Genomic DNA, 17,825 nt, shown 5'->3' on the forward strand with positions numbered 1-17,825 from the left:
TTTCAACTTTACATGGATAAAGATCATGGTCAGCAAGCAACAGTTCAAAGAGGACTTTGATATTTGGCACCAGTGACCATGTCTGAATCAACAAACTATCAAACCATGACATGTAAAGATGCAGGCCTTTGTAAATCAAAGGTGACATGAACAAATGGCACACAGTTGCCAATGACTCGAGATCAAGGTTTCAAACTCAATTTAATCTGTTGAATCACTTTCAAAAATGGTTTGTGTGATAATATGTTTCTATGATTTTATGGCTTATTTTCTTGGTTGTTAATTTAATGGCTTAATTTGCTCTTATTAGTTTTTCTTAGTGTTTTTTTTTGTCAAGCACTTAGTAGGACAAAATAATTGCACTTTATGACATTACTGTCATAATTGTTCATTTTAAAAAAACGTAATCATGTGCAGTATTTATTTAAAATAATATGGGTAATTTTCCCATAGCATCAAATAGGCTTCCATCCATTTTTTATTTATTTATACGTATATGGTCTATGGTCCATACTCATACATCATTTGGTTTTCATCTGTAAGCTTTAAGAAAATGTGCAAAAAGCCAAACTTGTTACTGATGTTAAAATGTATGTTCCTAGGCTAGATAGCATTTTCAAGTCCCTTTTTCCTCATAATGCACAAGTATATTGTATTTTGTTCCATCTCTACGACACTGTTTTTGAGCCTTGTCACAATGATAATCCTCTAATGTCTGTGTTCCTGCAGGTTCATCAGTCAACCAATCATCTGACCTGTTCTCCAACGCAACATGCAACGTGTCCACCAATGATTCAACTTCCTGTTCTCCTGTGGACGATGGAACAGGGGCGGGAAGTCCGTATAAAGCTCTGGAGATGTTTTTCATCTCCGTGGTGACAGGATCTCTCAGCTTTGTTACTGTCACAGGAAATATTTTGGTCATGCTATCCATCAAAGTGAACCGACACCTGCAAACAGTCAACAACTATTTCTTATTTTCATTAGCATGTGCCGACCTGATCATCGGAGTTTTTAGCATGAATTTGTACACGGTCTACATCATTGTTGGCTACTGGCCGCTCGGGCCTGTGGTCTGTGACTTGTGGCTAGCTCTAGATTATGTAGTGTCAAATGCTTCAGTGATGAATTTGCTGATCATCAGCTTTGATCGCTACTTCTGTGTGACCAAACCCCTAACGTATCCAGCAAGACGGACAACTAAAATGGCGGGGTTGATGATCGCAGCAGCGTGGATCCTGTCATTCATCTTGTGGGCTCCTGCCATCTTGTTCTGGCAGTTTATAGTTGGAGAGCGAACAGTGCCCCCTGGAGAGTGCTACATACAGGTACAGTACGTCAAACTTTACTGATCATTTCGTCATTAGAGAAAAAAAAGAACTACAAATAATTTTCTTGAAGATTTAAAGACAAACCAACAGAGTTGCCAACTGATGAGGATACATGTTTCAGACACTCCTACATTGGTTTCAATCTCCCAACCTAGAGACAACATCTATTTTTATATACACGTTTACAACAATTTTCTACCGAAGGTAGAAGCACTTACTCCCTCACACTAGATTCCATTGACAATCGCACAACAGAGGAGTTACTGATATGTTGCTGCTGTGGTCAGTAAAGTTGTGTTATTTAGTTAAAATTAAATGAGGCACTCAAAACCAGAAGACACAAAATGACGCATTTGAACTTTGCACAACTGAAGTATGTTATGCCCAAAGCACAACGGTGATCTGTGTAAACATTCTTCGTTAGTCATGAAAATGATTATTTTTCTTTCTACAGTTCCTTTCTAACCCTGCAGTGACGTTTGGGACAGCTATAGCAGCATTCTATCTTCCTGTCATTATTATGACTGTCCTGTACATCCACATTTCCCTGGCCTCCAGGAGCAGGGTCTCCAAACACAAACCAGAGAAGGAGAAGAAGAAGGGAATAAAGTAAGCTCAACAATGGAAACAAATACTGTAAACTGCACTGTGCATTCTACGAATACTGTGGGTGCAGTGTAGTGGAGAGTTGTTGGGTCGAGGACCATTAACGCCTCAGGAAACCGTTCACTGATGTTATAAATAAAGCAAGAAATAGAGTAATTTTCCCATAAATGTCTATTTTTAAACTGAGTTCTTTATGCACCCAGTGGTCCCCTGGTGTGGCTAACCGCTACTTTCATCATACCCTACTAAGCAACACTTTTCCAACCAGAAGATTGTGCAATTTTTTTATCTACAGTCTAAGATCCTGAACAGTGGATGTGTCATAAGACTTGACAACATAACTGTGTTCAATCAAAAATCAATTAGTCAAAAAATGGCGCCAGGTTCATGTTACCCAGGCTATTAACATTAATTAATCATACATACATTTTCCAGTGCTATTAATTAGCATAATGTGAACTAAATTAATTATTCATATCTGTTTTATAGTGTGTACAGTCATGGAGTTATATTTGTGCATCATTTCTGCATGCATAAAGACACATTTAAAATATTCTTACCAAACAAAAAAATATGTGAATTTAAGAGAAAAAATATCAGGCGTTTTTTGTTTTATTTTTTTCCAGGACTCCCAGTTTGATGAAAAGTCACCTGTTAAAGCAGAACAACAACAATGAGAGCAGTCCTCATGCGAGTCCGCACTCCAGACCTAAACTCAGCGTGGACTCATCTACCACAGCACCGGAGGCTGTAAAAAACGGCAGAGTGGAGGAACCAAACCAAGCTCAGCCTCAGGCTCGGGCACAGCCCAGTCCAGGACTCACACAGGTGCCAACCCAAACACCATCAACGTCACAGCCAACGTTTGGTCATTGCAGCAATACAAAATGTGTGAGCTGTAGCTTCTCTATCTGTGTCTATAGGAGGAAAAAGAGAGTTCCAATGATTCATCCACAGCTTTCATTCCCCCGACAGAAGTAAAGGACAATGCCAACAAAGTCACATCTGAGGTTTGTCAAGCACACACTGCACAACCAATATAGTGATACACAAAAACAGATTGCACCACATATTAAACTTGCACATACAGAGGTTTGGACCTGTCAAGGATTTCAGACATTTTATTTTATTCAAAAAATAATTTAGATACCAAGAACATTTTGTGAAAGGGAATAAAAGTCATTTTGTCAAGATTCATTTTCTGGCTAGAGTAATTCAAGGTGACAAATGCTATTTCACATTTAACAAGATACATTCAAAACAAATAAATGTAACGCAGTGGTTCTGTCTTTCTGTAGGAGCATTTAAAGCACTTCTGTTGCTGTACACAATAACAGTTTTGATTGAATTTCATTCCTTAAATCCACGCAGCTTCATGCACCTTACAACCGGTCAAGCTGGCAAACAAAGCTGTCTTTTATTTTTCACTGCAGGCTGCAACAAATCCCAGCCCAGTTGCCACGACAACAGCCAATCCTAAAATCAACCCCAACTCAAGGTGGTCCAAGATCAAGATTGTAACGAAGCAGGCAGGGGACGAATGCATCACGGCTATAGAGATTGTTCCGCCTGTGGATGGAGCCGAGAGGCACTCCATCCCGATTAGCCGCCCTCGCACTGTGGCGAGGAAGTTCGCCAGCATTGCAAGAAGCCAAATCAAGAGGAAAAGACAGATGGCTGCCAGAGAGAAGAAAGTATGTTCAGTGACACTGCACAGACAGAAACTGTACTGCAGACAGTACACTCTAACACATATTTACATTTAATGGTGGCGGAAGAAAAGACAAACATGTCATTAACAGTTGCTCACTGACAAAACATCATTAATAATTTCTAAATGAATTTCTTGCTCTGGTGACTGCACAGCTCTCCAAACAAAACTAATATTGCATGAACTTTAACCATATATTTATTTAAGGGATAGTTGTGTTTTTTTTGCTTGATATTTTAAGAATGTGTTCACTGCTTCATCTTACTTTTAGATAGTGTTTTTGACTGGAAAAGTCTAAAGTTTGTGTTGCCATGGAAACAGTTCACCCCGCCGCACCAAAGTCCACAGAGAAAATGGCATGCAGAAGTTGTTTATCCACTGCTTCCCCTATCAGTTAGGTCAAATATGTTATTTGGTGACTTTGGTGTTTAAAATCATTCATTTAAACAAACTGCAACAACACAAACTTCTCAAATAAGGCAGTAGTAGACCAGCAGCTGCCATGCCCCCTGCAAGCTTTAGTATGGGAATTTCCAGTCAGAAAAGGCTGTCTAACTGAAAAATAACAATTAATTAATTAACTGCAAACACATTCATTTAGCATGGACTCAGGTGAAGCAGGTGACATTTATTTAGGCTTATATTTAAGTGGCTTATATCTGCTTTTCCTAATGACCCCTTCTGGCAGCCATATTTCCAATAAGTATGAGCCATCGTGTCTCAGGCTAGTTCTCTGCGAAGCACAGCACAGTCGGGGTCTAAATACAGTTAGGGTCTGAATGTGGGAACAAGTCTGATGAATAACAATAGTGATGCTCTGCATTTACTGATCATACTGTGAGTGAGAGTGATATTATTTTTCATTATAGAGAGAGACAGTTAAAGGATTGCTTCTGTGTAGCAGCATATGTTGCTGGTGTACAGGTGGGACTGTGCCTATTCCGCTCACCAGAGTGTAAATGATGTAAAGCTGCAGCTGTTTGCCACGACGAGTTACTGCTCTGCTCCAGCCATTTCACTTAATTATTGTTTTCACTGACAAATGGCATTTGAAAAGCATCCTCTGGGCTTCTAAAATAACAGAGCATGCATCTTCAACCAATTTCTTTTCTATTTTCAGCCTCACAAAATCTCCCTCTGACTCACTCAGCATCTCCATGGGTCAATCAATTTCAAATTTGGGGGTGTGGGAGATTTTACTGTATCAACAACAATATCTTATCAATATAACACACTATTTTTTATGATGGCAGCAGGAGCAACTAACGCTAAATTAAAAATATAAACGATAAATCAGCTAATCATCTATGAATGGCCAGAGAATACATTTTAAATAAATAATTTCCTAATAAAAATGAATGAGCATTCACTTAGTGTTTCTGCAAAAGTGACGCACATAAGATGAAGTGCACTTCCAGTTACAGCCCCAAAACTAACCGATAGTATCAAGGGTTAGGGTTTGAGCAACTACAGGGCCGTAAAGAGTAAGGACGGGCTACCATTGGCTAAAACACCTGCGTCTGTTTGACAGAAGCTCAGAGCTCAGGATAGAAAATAGCATCCATCCAACCAACCAACACCCAGCCCCACACCAACAAAGCTCTGAATATTCACAGGGCATTACTAGTGGAACTCTTGACCCCAGAAAGCAGCATTGCAAGAGTTTGCTGTTTACACGTGATGAAAAGGGCAGGCTACACGTTGTGTTTCGCCTGCTGCATTCTCTCGAGTTTGCTTGGACATGATCCAGAGAATGTCCTCAGCAACTTCTACAGACACTTGGGTCCAAATGTGCTGCCCCTATGGACAATATTCAGAAAATGTTCATACTTGAGTGCACAGCTGAAAGCGGTTTTTGTGACTCAGTCCAAGTTCTGACTGAATAATCAATGTCAATAAAGAAAGAAAAAAAACACAATTTCACAGTCAGATGAAGACCATCAACAGTGCTTATGATATTTCAAAGCGATTAGCCACCTATGTCACTTGTTTTGTCTGGTAAATTAGTTCTTTTATTTTGAGCTACAAAAGTTACAGTGATGCAGCATGATGAGATCAAACCACAGGCTGTGTAGCAGCAACCTGTGGTGCCAGCAGCCATGTTATCGTGCTAAACGGCACAAAACTGCAGTGTTCACTCACTATGTAAAAAAAGCAAACTGCTTTTCGAACCACAGAGTAAACAAATGAAAAACAACAGTCCTCTCTTACACTGCTTTTCCTTTTCTTCCCTTTCTCTGTAGGTCACAAAAACCATCTTTGCGATCCTGTTGGCCTTCATCATCACATGGACGCCATACAACGTCATGGTGTTGATCTCGACCTTCTGCCAGTCCTGTGTCCCCGACACCGTGTGGGCCATCGGCTACTGGCTGTGTTACGTCAACTCTACTATCAACCCGGCTTGTTACGCGTTGTGCAACGCCACATTCAAGAAGACTTTCAAGAACCTGCTGCTGTGCCAGTATAAAAACATAGGTACAAGATGAGATGGAAGGATGAGACTGAGGGTGGAATGGATGAGGAAGAACGGTGAGGCAAGGAAAGGCTGCTGAAAGGTGAGTGAAAGAGAGCTGAGACGAGAAATGGACGGCAGAATTTAGAAGGCGGCTTCCCTCAACAGAGATCGGACATCTGTTTGCAGGGAATGAGCAACCATTGTTTATCCTGCAAATGAATGCCAGTCATCCTAGGTGGTACATATAGACTCAGAGAGGGATACAAGCACAGAGCTGGGACTGTGAAAACTGCTCAGCTTCCCGTAAGTGGGAAACAAATCACACACTGAATGGAAACATGGCTTCATAGACAAAGGGAAAATAATTGCAGTGGTGGAGCAGGGGTTATAATGGGCAGAGAAATTAGGAGGAAATGTAGACGGAGGGAAAATAACAGATGAATGCAGGTGTGGATGGATGGAGTGATATATATGAATGACAGGACCAATAAAAGTATATAATAGCAGACAATGGTAGAAAATGCAGCAACGTGCACGGAGAGGAAGTGGTCCATCTGGAGAGTTGAGTGGATGTATAGATGGAGGACATGAAAAGGTCATGCCACAGTACTTGTCACCAAAATAACTGCAAATCACAATGTTACTGTGATAATTATAAAAAAAAAAAAAGAAAAAATCAGCCTTTAAACAAATGTCACAAAACACGCTGAAATCACTTAGCCTTACATTTTCGGAAGAAACTAAATTTTGTAAAGTGAAAACTGAGGCTTGTGGTTTATTTTCTACCTGCATTTATTTCATATCATTACTTTCAAAAAAACATGAATTCCAGTGTTTTGGGGTGGAGCTTAGAGCACTATGTCATTAAATTAACATTTCAATGTGGAAAAACAAAAAACAATCTTAATCACTTATTTTCAAGTGCCACAGAACCTCATGATTTATCATGATCTTATTTAAGACTGTATTTTGGTCAGCTATACAACATCATCAAGTCACTCATGTGAAATATTAAGGATATTCCCCATTCCTAACTATCCTGAAAATTTAAATTCACCACACTCAACTTATTGCAAGTTGGAGTAATGGATGGAGAAATTTAATTCAAGTGACCAGAAAAAAAAATACTTGACACTTATTTTTTAATCAACAAACCATCTACAACTACATATATTAGACAGTTAAAAAGAGGATATTGTATATATTTATGAAGTGATTTTGAGAATGTAATAAAGAACGAGTGTCATTGTGGTTTTATAACCATATTTTAGAGGAAGACAAACTGTCTTTATTTAAAAAGGAGGGAGAAAGATGTGAGTGACAGAACGGATTTAAGAGTTTGCAGTGGATGTACAACTGGTTCATACTTTACTCTGCAACTGAATGACAGTTGGTAGAGTGAAGAGTAAGTGGAGAGCAGGTTCTCATCATTAACCTGCACACAACAAATACTTCTACACCTGTGCCTCCAGCTGTGTCCAGGGACAGATTCACCACCAATTAAATACTATGGTAATCAGAATAGCCATGGCTGCAGCCATAATCACATATAATCTGACACCAGTCAATCAGAATAGATACTGTCAATGCTAATAACATTCTCATGTAGTTAGCTGCAGGAATACAGACTGAGCAAGAGTCTAGAAAAGTGTCTCTACTTGCCAGCAATCTTGGTAACACCACAGCACCTTTTTCAGACTCACAGAACTGGCAAGGGAAGAACTAGGAAGAGAACCCTAACTTGTTTTAAAGATTTTAATTGAGTAAGAAAACTGTTTTGTTTTTAAAGCCGCAGAATAAGCCTCAAGTTAACGGCCGCCACGAAGCAAACGAAAAAGAACGACATCCTCTCAGGTACGCAAAGGCCACCGTAGTTTCCAGCTGAGTTTGGAAAAGGGAAAGTGAGTGAAGGAGTCATCTTTTTTGTTTGTTTTGCACGTGGACAGCGCATACGCAAACTGAAGTTCCGCCCCACCGGTAGGTGGAGTGTAAGTCCCGGTCACCAAGCAGGTAAAAACAACAGAAGAAGTAGTCGCCAAGGATAGCCATCCGAGCCTCGACCTGGCGACCCTTGAAACCAGAATCTCTGAAGCTTAATCCTATTAAATCATACATCAGTCTGTATAAGCCGCAGTGTTCATTATACACTTCTATGTGAATGACTCAAACTGCTGATACAGCATTCTGAATATTCAAAAGCTACACCATGGGTTTCTCTACTTCTTTAAATTTAAATATTCTCTTAAATTGGCAGATGGGTAGGAATATTTTTATAAGCAGGTGGAGAGTGTAAACATTTTCCACAACAGTTGCTCATTACCTTGAGAAGCATAAATCTGCTGTCGCTGCAGACAGGTGTGTTCAGGTAGTTACTCTCTGTTGTCCAGATTCTGACAGGGTCCAGATCTGTGAAGCCTCTGTAAGAAGGAAATGTTAATGGTTAAAGTAAAGTCACAGAACGTATTTGAATTCCCACTTCAAGCCTCATTTGTTATACATAAGATATCGGAAATGCCTAAGAGAAAAGTGTTGCTTTTTACGTACCAAAAAACTATACATATGAAAATATCATGTCACAACTTCTTGCCTCACGATATTATAGTGATAATCCGTTTAATATTTGTTTAAAAATGTTCTTTAAACTCACTTTAAACACAAATCTTGAATAAGATCACTATAAATTATGAGGTCCCCAGTGGCACTTCAAAATAAATGACTAGGGCTGGAAGGTGGTGAGCTAGAGAGCCTTTTTCAAGTCACTTTTGTGAATAATTAATGTTTCACCCATTTATGATTCTTCAGTTAATGGAAATTTACTTACTGGGAGTGTTTTACTGAATGAATTTGCTGCGTAATATTCCATGATAAACAAGCAGCAGTTTGGTTTGTGCTGATGTTGCAGGGGAAGCGTTCCTCATGAGAAGTACCAACAAGTACTTGTGACTCGTTTATGCGCAGTTTAGGGCGTTTTAAAGACACAATCCTGAATTTTAATGAGGCGATCCCAAATGTGGCTATCCCATATAAGAAGTGAAACATTGTCCTGTCAGCTAAAGTGCTGAAAAAGCTGCCATGACTCAGCAGGACTTGGGTCGGGTTTCTTTTGCTTTATAATGCGACTGTGTCGGCTTAGCATGGCTCAGCAGCTTGTCCTGACTCAGTCGAGCACCTACTGCTCAGTCTGATGAGAGAAATGGTCCAAAACAAAATCATGACACCACAGGCTTTGCAGAGAGGATATACTCTCACTGAGCACTTAATTAGGAACACTCGCATTTCTTTTTATTCTTGTGATTATCAAGCTGAGACATTCCCAAATTTCAGAATGCCGTGGCCTATTTTCATAAATGAATTCATTGTCTAGCACTTTATTCTTTAGTGTACACACTGGACAGGTTGTCAGTCCATCACAGGGTAAACACCTAAGGTCAATGTTAGAGTGTCCAATTAAGCTCTGCATGTTTTTGGACTGTGGGTAGAAACTGAAGTGCCCAGAGAAAACCCATGCACAGATGGGGGAGAGTACGCTGTAGCATGGAAGCCTCTCAGAAAACGCATGTAATGTTGGGTGACAGGACAGGAGTAAAGAATAACCAGCAAACTCAAAACAGTTGTCAGTCATAATATCAAGTTCAACAAACCAAAAAATAATAATTCAACATTCACAGAAACCACAAAATAGATCAAGACCCAAAAGCTCTCGGCCAAACTGGGCCAAACTGCAGCCCACCAAAACCTATAGGGTATGGAATAAAATATTTCCAGTGGTGGATCGGCTTGATGTTCCTACTGTCTTAAAGTGCTCAGTGATTTTTCTTAAAATCATATTTTATGAAAAAAAGAAATAATTCTTAATCCAGGAGCGTCTGCTCTCTCTGAAGTGCTCCGTGATTGGTCATAGTCTCTCATCAGAGGTGGTGCAGAATGTTGCTCTCTCCCACATTACTTGATTTACATGATGCTCAAAGCTTATTATGGCATAATTGATTTAATGCCAAAAACATACTGCCTACTGCATCTTTAAGTGGATTTATTTTGGATAAATCCAGCCCCTGGAGCAGCATTTTGCTCACTAATTCAACAACAAAGCATTTTTTTTTTGCATCACATCTGGTGGACAAGACTTCAGATCAGTTTGCTGTGTTGTGACTTCTCTGGATCTTTCATAGAAAGATAGGGGAATGCAAAATGGTCTATCACTTTGACACTTTGTTACTGCAAAACTTGAACACACATCAAATAGAGGGACAGTTAAAGCCACAGTTAGGCAAGTGTGTCTTCACGGCAGCTTGAGAGCACACACGATTCCCAGCTGTCGTGACAAAACCGCTGCTGGCAGATGTTATCAGCCGTCACTAGCTGGCCAATTAAAAAGCATTGGTTGATACCACTGTCTTTAGCTGAACAGTTTAAATGATGAGGAGCCTTTAGTGTGAACTTGATGGACATAATATTGTGTTGTATACAACCAGGCTAAAACAGAAGCAGAACACAGTCAAATCAGACAGGAGTTCACTGAGAATGAGCCTAGTTGTTTGCTTATGATACACAGAGGATACATTTGTGAATTTTTAAGTTAATGTTTTAAGCCGTTGCAAAAATTCCCAGTTACACTTTCTAATCTGAGCCAAACTTGACATGTTTTATATGAGTCACAGCTTACCACAAATCACAATAATTATTTTTGACTTTTACTCATAACAGCACCTAATGTGACAGTTACAATGTTACATTGTTCAATCTGCATCAAAATTCACATTAGTTTTATGAACAGTTCTTGTGTCTTTGAGAATGTAAAAATGCATCAAAAATAATATCCTATATAATAATAATAATAATAATATCCTTCCTATACCTTGTTTTGTCCACAAATAAAAATGTTCCCAGTTAAGTGTCACAGAGGAGCAAACAAAAGAGAACATGAAATCACAGAAGCAGTTATTAAAATTGAATTAATAATGTAGCCCTTTCAGTGCCTCCATCTATATAAGGATCCCTTAAGGCAAGTGATCCTTATGTGATTTTTTTTGCTCCAAAGACCTGCAAACGGTAAAACCCTTGTGTTTATCACCCATACTACACACAGTGTACATAAATATGTATATATGTATACATTAGGGCTGCACAATGTGTAGAAAATTTTACTTCATCACAATATGGAAAAGCAGAATATACATATTGCAAAAACAGCTTGCAATTAATATAGATTGTTCCTGATTTTTGAATTTCATAGTTATTTTATTGTATTCTTCCAATGAGGTATAAAACAACTGGTATGAGAAACACTGCCATTTAAATAATGTTTTCATTGACATAAACTTCATAGCTTTTTGTTGATTTATTTCAAGGTGAGGGTGGTTTTTTATAGTTGCTGACATTTTTGAAATCAGGGCAACTAATGGTTAACATATGCCTTTTTTCCCCCCTTTTTTATTCTTTGATTATTTACCTTCATCTGATAAAATATAACCCTTGAATAATTACAAATAATACACAATGTAATTAACAGCAATTATGTTGTGTCCCTACAAGCACTTATACATTTGAAATTAAATATTATATATTATATTATGGATAAGTTCGAGTCCACTTATCCAGGTCCTGAAAATGGAATATTAGCAATGACTGCCAGATTGTTTGAATAATAATCTAGTTGTTGGAACGGAGATATTGCGTTTTATTTTCACAGCCTGGATCTATTTTAGCAGAGAGATATACAAGCGTACTTAAATATTTGTTTATGACAACACACACACTAAATTGACCACTTTATAACAGGCTGAAAATCAACTGGTTAAATACAGAATAACCGTATTATAAACGGTAATACGTTTCTGTTCAGACTCACCTCAGTTCACATCGCAGTGATGAACACCGGCATCCGACCCCGCCCCCTCTGTCATCCCGCACAGGTGCAGGCGATGACAGCGGCAGAGCTAACGACGCTGCTAGCTCAACACGTGGGATAAAAACACACACGCGTGTCTTTAACTGTGGCCACTATGTCTTTCACAAGTCCGACATGGGAGCGAGTTAACCGTCACTTCTTCACATCACACTCCAAGTGTCTCAACAGTTGAGACACTTGTGCCAACGTTCACCTGTGGCGTTATGTGCCCTGACTCTTCCACGCACACCTGTGTCCTCCCGTTTCACTGATTTTCTCTCGCGGGATTTCCCAGATGTAAACAGGAAGTTTGTTCATGTCAGTTTGGTTTGTTTTTTTTTGTTTTGAAAAACTTTATTTAACCATAATGAAAACATTCCACAACAAACGCAAACAAACAACGATAAATTAAACACAAATATTTTAAAACATAAACAGTACTGTAAATGTTGAGGATTCTCTCATGAAGTTTAAATCTCTATCAGTGTTTGAAGAAACCTACACTCGCTCTCTCTCTCCCTTCTCAAAAACTCCTCAACAAAGAGGAGCAGCTTCTGTCGTCGCACTGTAGAAGTTAGTGTGATGTATGTGTTCAATAATTTAGCAAGGCCCTCCAAGGACGCTGTAAAAAAAAAAAGAAAAAAGGGAAAGGTCCTTGATAGGACATACATGAAAATGTTAGGCTGGTGCGCCACAGTGAGGAGTGGCCAATAAACATGGATCATGACCATGAATATATTAGAATTTGGCACCACAGTAGTCCCAATAATATCTGATAATATTCCCATGACAAACAACAGAGGCATCAGAGCTCAAATTAAGGGAAATTAGTTGAATCAAATCTGCAAATGTTAGTACAAATGGGAAAAAAGTGGTGGCATGTCATCAATTCATGCTGCAGTGTGGGTATTACTGATGAAACAATATGAGTATGATGCACATCAGTGTTTTATCGAATTTTTTATATTTTTTATAATTTTGAAATGTTTTTCATGAAGTTATTCCCTATTTTCGCTGTTAAGACATATTTTGGAATATCCACATATTATGGTTCTCTGCAGTCATACTAGTTTGCCTTTAGTTTTTAGTATAATCATTTTCCTCAACAAAAAACATCTTTATTTCTAAATGCGGTATCACACATCCACTTTTCTCCTCCAGCCATTAAACTAGTCAAAAAAGGACATATAACAGCCAGGAGGTTTTCTTTTGTTTTTGAATTTCCTCATGGGCTGAATCTAAGCTACACATTCGCAGTGTATTCATCCACTTTTTTCTATAACTCTGTGTTCTCTTTTCATTCTTCCATATGATCTTTTTTCTCTACCTCCTTCCTATTTTCTTCACTTTATCTACTTATTTCTCTGGTGTGTATTCAGGTTCTCCACATCAGTCGCGAAAAGCTGGCTTCTCTTCTGCAGTGAGAATGAAATCCTGTATTTAGATAAGAGCGACAACAACAACTTAAGAATGGATGCTTGGTGTTATATAAGAGTGCTGACAGTCAAAAAAGGGAAGTAGAAAGAAAACAAGTGTTTGTACTTCATTATTCCGAAGCTGTACAAGGACATATTTCACGCAGAGATTGGCAGAGTGGCTGATTAGCGGATATATTTAATTGGCATGAATGGGTGACAGTGGAGTTCAAGGAAACCGCGCTGACTGCCTGACTGTTTTACTGAGTGAGAGAAGGAAAGCAGCAGCATTTGTGATTATGTCCTTATTATAACCTCTCACAGAGAAATCCTACAAACACACTTAGAAAAACTTAAATTATGCCTTTAAACCAAGTTTAAAATTTTCATCCCGATAATACAGTCGCTTGATTGCAAGTTGACTGCAATAGAGCGAGTCGTCTTTCAACCGGGAGAGCAAGGCAGTGACAGCCCATCAATAGAGGGCAAGAGGGCCCTCAGTGTCTCTCTCTCTCCCTGTGTTTGTGAGTGTCTCTCTCTCTCTCCCTGTGTTTGTGAGTGTCTCTCTCTCTCTCTCTTTCTCGCTCTCTCTTAACTCCAAACAGAGCATCATATCTGATCTTAAATCGATCAACCCACCACTTCGATCCGCATCAGCTGTTTTTTTTTCTTTTGATTCATGTAGTGCTGTTCTCTCTTTTCATTAAAATAGGCCACCTCTGTGATGCTATGACTCTGAAAGTTGTGTAGTGTGCTTGTGACGTTAGGGGGGAAATTGGAGGGAAAATCAGTGTAAAACATCCCACACAAGAGTGGAATTTCCTTGAAAGGGTAAGGGAAAGGCGATGAAATCTTTCATTATTTAAGTGCAAAAGAAGAAGTTATTAATTGAACGCAACATTCTTGTCATAATTCATATGGTAGGCAACAACAAAGCCATTGATCTGCAAGTAATGTTCACGTGAATAAAGGACTATAGATGAAGGAAAAGTGGTCTGTTAGAAAACTCTTTGACTATGACTGAAATTACAATATATTAACTCACCATATACTGAAAACTGAACTGCCATGAGTTCTGGCATTTACATTTACAAGGCATTTACAAGGTTTCACACATGACACAGACTGCCCAATTAACTTCCCCCTGTTTAGGTTTGGGAAGTGACTGTGCTGCAGCTTCTCTCTGCGCTCATTTCCTGTCAGCTCTCTTTCAAACAGTGCTCTGTTAAACTCCTCTGGTTCGCTGTTGTAACGCTGATTCTTCTCACTGGAGGAGTTTGTGACACCACTTATCCCCACGAGCCCCAGGAGAGAGAGGAGAGCAGAGGTTTGTGGTGGAGTAGTGACGACAGATGAGGCCAGAGTCTGACCTAAAGGGAACATGAAGTGGGTGTACAGCATCTATGACTAAGGTTTCCTTAGCTCCTCTTATATAAGACTTTGGTGAGTATGGTATTATAAAACCAGGCATCAAAATATTATTTCACTTTAAAATGTAATTTTGAAGAATTTCACTTTTTCCCAATATGTACTCCTAACTGGAATAATTAGGAGGAAGCCAACTGAAAAGGTTAAAGAAGGTCAGTGAAAAAGGCAATGCGTGTCTCAGGGTTGTGCACAGCGTCTCAAATAAGTAGATTGTGTAATTATACAGACGAGAGCCATTAAACAGAATGTGTTTTCCCCTGCTTGGATGAAATATGATTAAAAACTGTTGCATCATGATGGTTCATGATTACATTTTCACGGCTACCAAACTAAAGCAAACACCCAGAGAAACCTTCTTTACAGGGGCGGTTTAATGGGGTTGGTGGGCCCCAAGCAAAAGGAACTCCGGGGGCCACACATTCAAACCAGAATGCCTCGAGATTCCCAATTTCACCAGTGCAATGTCAGTTTTAGAGAGCAGCTGTCAGTCACTTTTCCCTTTAAATGGGAACATAATTTTAAAAATCGATGTTCTTCTGAAGAAGACCAAAAACTATAGCCACCATCAACTCCTCAGGAAAATGTCTACAGAATGTATGACTTTTCGATTTCTCTGATGACTAACAGCTACTTCCCGCTCTTCACTTTTCAAAGACTACATCCATTTTTATACAACATATGCCCACAAATTGAGAGAAATAGCCTATAATATCTGTGTCTTTTTCTAAAATATCAGGCTTTCATAGTTTACACTGAATATATCCTGAACACTAGCTGTTAGACTTTAACTGATGACATAAGTCTAGTTCAGCGCCTGTGTGGCCCACTGCTGGGCATTAGAATTATTGCAACAGGTGGGCCTTGGACAGGAATATTTACCAAATTCATTAAAAAATATTATATTCTTTTATTATGAATTCATATTTAACACAAGGGGCTCTATTTTATTTTTTTATTTAACCTTCATTTAACCAGATAAAAGACTCATTGAGATCAAGACCTCTTTCACAAGGGTGACCTGGCCAAGAAAGACAGCAGCAGCACACGTCATAGTTAATAAAGGTTTTCATCATTTTTAGGAGCCTCAAACTTCTGAGGATCTGGAATCTTTGGTCCTATCTTCCTGCTCCTCTCACATCTCTCTTTTTTTGGACTCGTAGACTCATAAACATGAGTCTGTTTCACTGGTATGAGATTTCGAAATTATCCCCTCGTTACAGGGGTTTAATGTATATAGCTGATCATAAAATATCAGGGAGTCTTCACAAATTTCTAATTACTTTGGGCTTTTAAAGGGGCCCCCCTCTCAGCTTTTGGGACCCCAGGCAATTACACAATCTGTTGCCCCTGCTCATTTAGGTTCAACAATGTGGTGTTTCATTTAATTTGGTAGTTCACCATAAACACTGTCTATAAGCATTTTTTACACAAGATCTAGGTGAAACACTTTGTAATGTACAATACAGAGTTATTAACCAATCACCAGTTAAAGAAAATAGATCACTGTGTGTTCAAAAGTCAATTTAAAGCACATTTCTGTAAATACACAATGACTCTGAATATTTAAGCTTATTATATCACATACTGAATCATTCCAAAGAGAGGTAACATGGTTCTTGTGTTCTTTCAAAGTATATGAAATGTATTTACCTCCTACTGTACAGAGCATGTACTTTATAGTGATCTAAAACTTTGTGAATCGTAGTTTTCTTTTGTCAGAATATTACTATCAACAGTTCCAATCAATGGCATCAGTTAAGTGACAACAAAACATTTCACTGTATCAAAGATCAACTTATTGGTTCATTTTTTAATGTGAAGAATAAAGAATACATCCCTGAAATAGCACAACATATGTTTTCTATTTGAAGTTGTTACATGAAGTGGACTAAAGGAAACACATGGGTCTTAGTAATGTTTCCTCAATGTCTGTAACTCTTGTTGTATGCACTGTATATGCTTTACACTTACTCTGCTGCCCTAACGCTAACAAATAAAGGGTAAATCAACATAAATGTAGCAGGTGTTTTGGTTTTAAGAGTGGATTTGGGATTTGGAATTTGCACCCAAACATAATATTAAACATTTCCTCACACTAACAGGCCAAACCCCTAATTTCTACACGACAACACAGAACTCCAGGTGTAGATATTCAGATTATACTACTTATAAATATGGCCACACATTTCACATTTTGAAGCATTAACTTACAACACGAATTAAAGACATTGGAGGGAAGGAGGGGGATGCTAACTGCAGCAACGGACAGGAAGTTAGCTTGCAGCAACAGACAGGAAGTTAGCTAAAAAAACAACAACTCACTGACAGCAGTTTAAGTACATTTCACACTAAGTGGAGAATGAAGTGTGTTTTTCATTTGTAACACTTGTACTACACTTGTACTACACTTGTACTACATGTACTGCATGTTCACCTCCTTATAGAGTTGAAACACCTACATTTTGCAAGTCTGTTTGTTTCTAGTGAACTGAAGAAAAAAACCAAACACAGTAGGTCACTGCATACTGTCATATAGGTTATCCACATCTCTATGTACTTGTGTACTAGGGTACGTAATAGTCCAATGTTTCAAGTACAAAAGTACCTGAAGTAAACGACAATATCTGAGGTTAAAGTGTTTTGTTATTTCCCACATGGCCCATTGGGCGGCGAAACAGCAGTTTAATGCTCTTAATGGGTCACAGTTGATTTACTCTTTAAACATTAAGAACTACCCTTGGTTGACTGTGGTTTCCTGTGGTGGCTGTTGGGAAAAAAACCCTCTGGTGTTTTATTTTGTCTGTACAATGCTGTACTGTTTGTACATTCTCCTATACTGTTTGTACTGTATATGTATTAATGTAACATCATTTTTCAATGCAACATAGAACAGAACAGTACACCTGGTACAGCCAGTATTACTTTTTCAAAGAAATGTACAAAAACAACATATATATCAGAGGCAACTTGTGTTGATACAAAAACTGTA

At 38.6% G+C, this 17,825-nt stretch overlaps 1 protein-coding gene across 1 annotated transcript in view; it reads left to right on the forward strand.

Moving 5' to 3' along the window:
- Nucleotides 1-9,502, forward strand: part of chrm4a (cholinergic receptor, muscarinic 4a) — a 34,670-nt gene extending 25,168 nt beyond the window's left edge. Inside the window, exons 2-7 of the mRNA XM_044015959.1 lie at nt 730-1,328; nt 1,786-1,940; nt 2,564-2,765; nt 2,861-2,947; nt 3,371-3,631; nt 5,892-9,502. Coding sequence (XP_043871894.1) covers nt 730-1,328; nt 1,786-1,940; nt 2,564-2,765; nt 2,861-2,947; nt 3,371-3,631; nt 5,892-6,137 — 1,550 coding nt within the window. The 3' untranslated portion in view covers nt 6,138-9,502. The remainder of the gene's footprint in view (nt 1-729; nt 1,329-1,785; nt 1,941-2,563; nt 2,766-2,860; nt 2,948-3,370; nt 3,632-5,891) is intronic.
- The last annotated feature ends 8,323 nt before the right edge of the window (nt 9,503-17,825 follow it).

The sequence above is a fragment of the Solea senegalensis genome, linkage group LG2 (assembly GCF_019176455.1).
Source record: "Solea senegalensis isolate Sse05_10M linkage group LG2, IFAPA_SoseM_1, whole genome shotgun sequence".
In the NCBI taxonomy this organism is placed as follows: domain Eukaryota; kingdom Metazoa; phylum Chordata; class Actinopteri; order Pleuronectiformes; family Soleidae; genus Solea; species Solea senegalensis.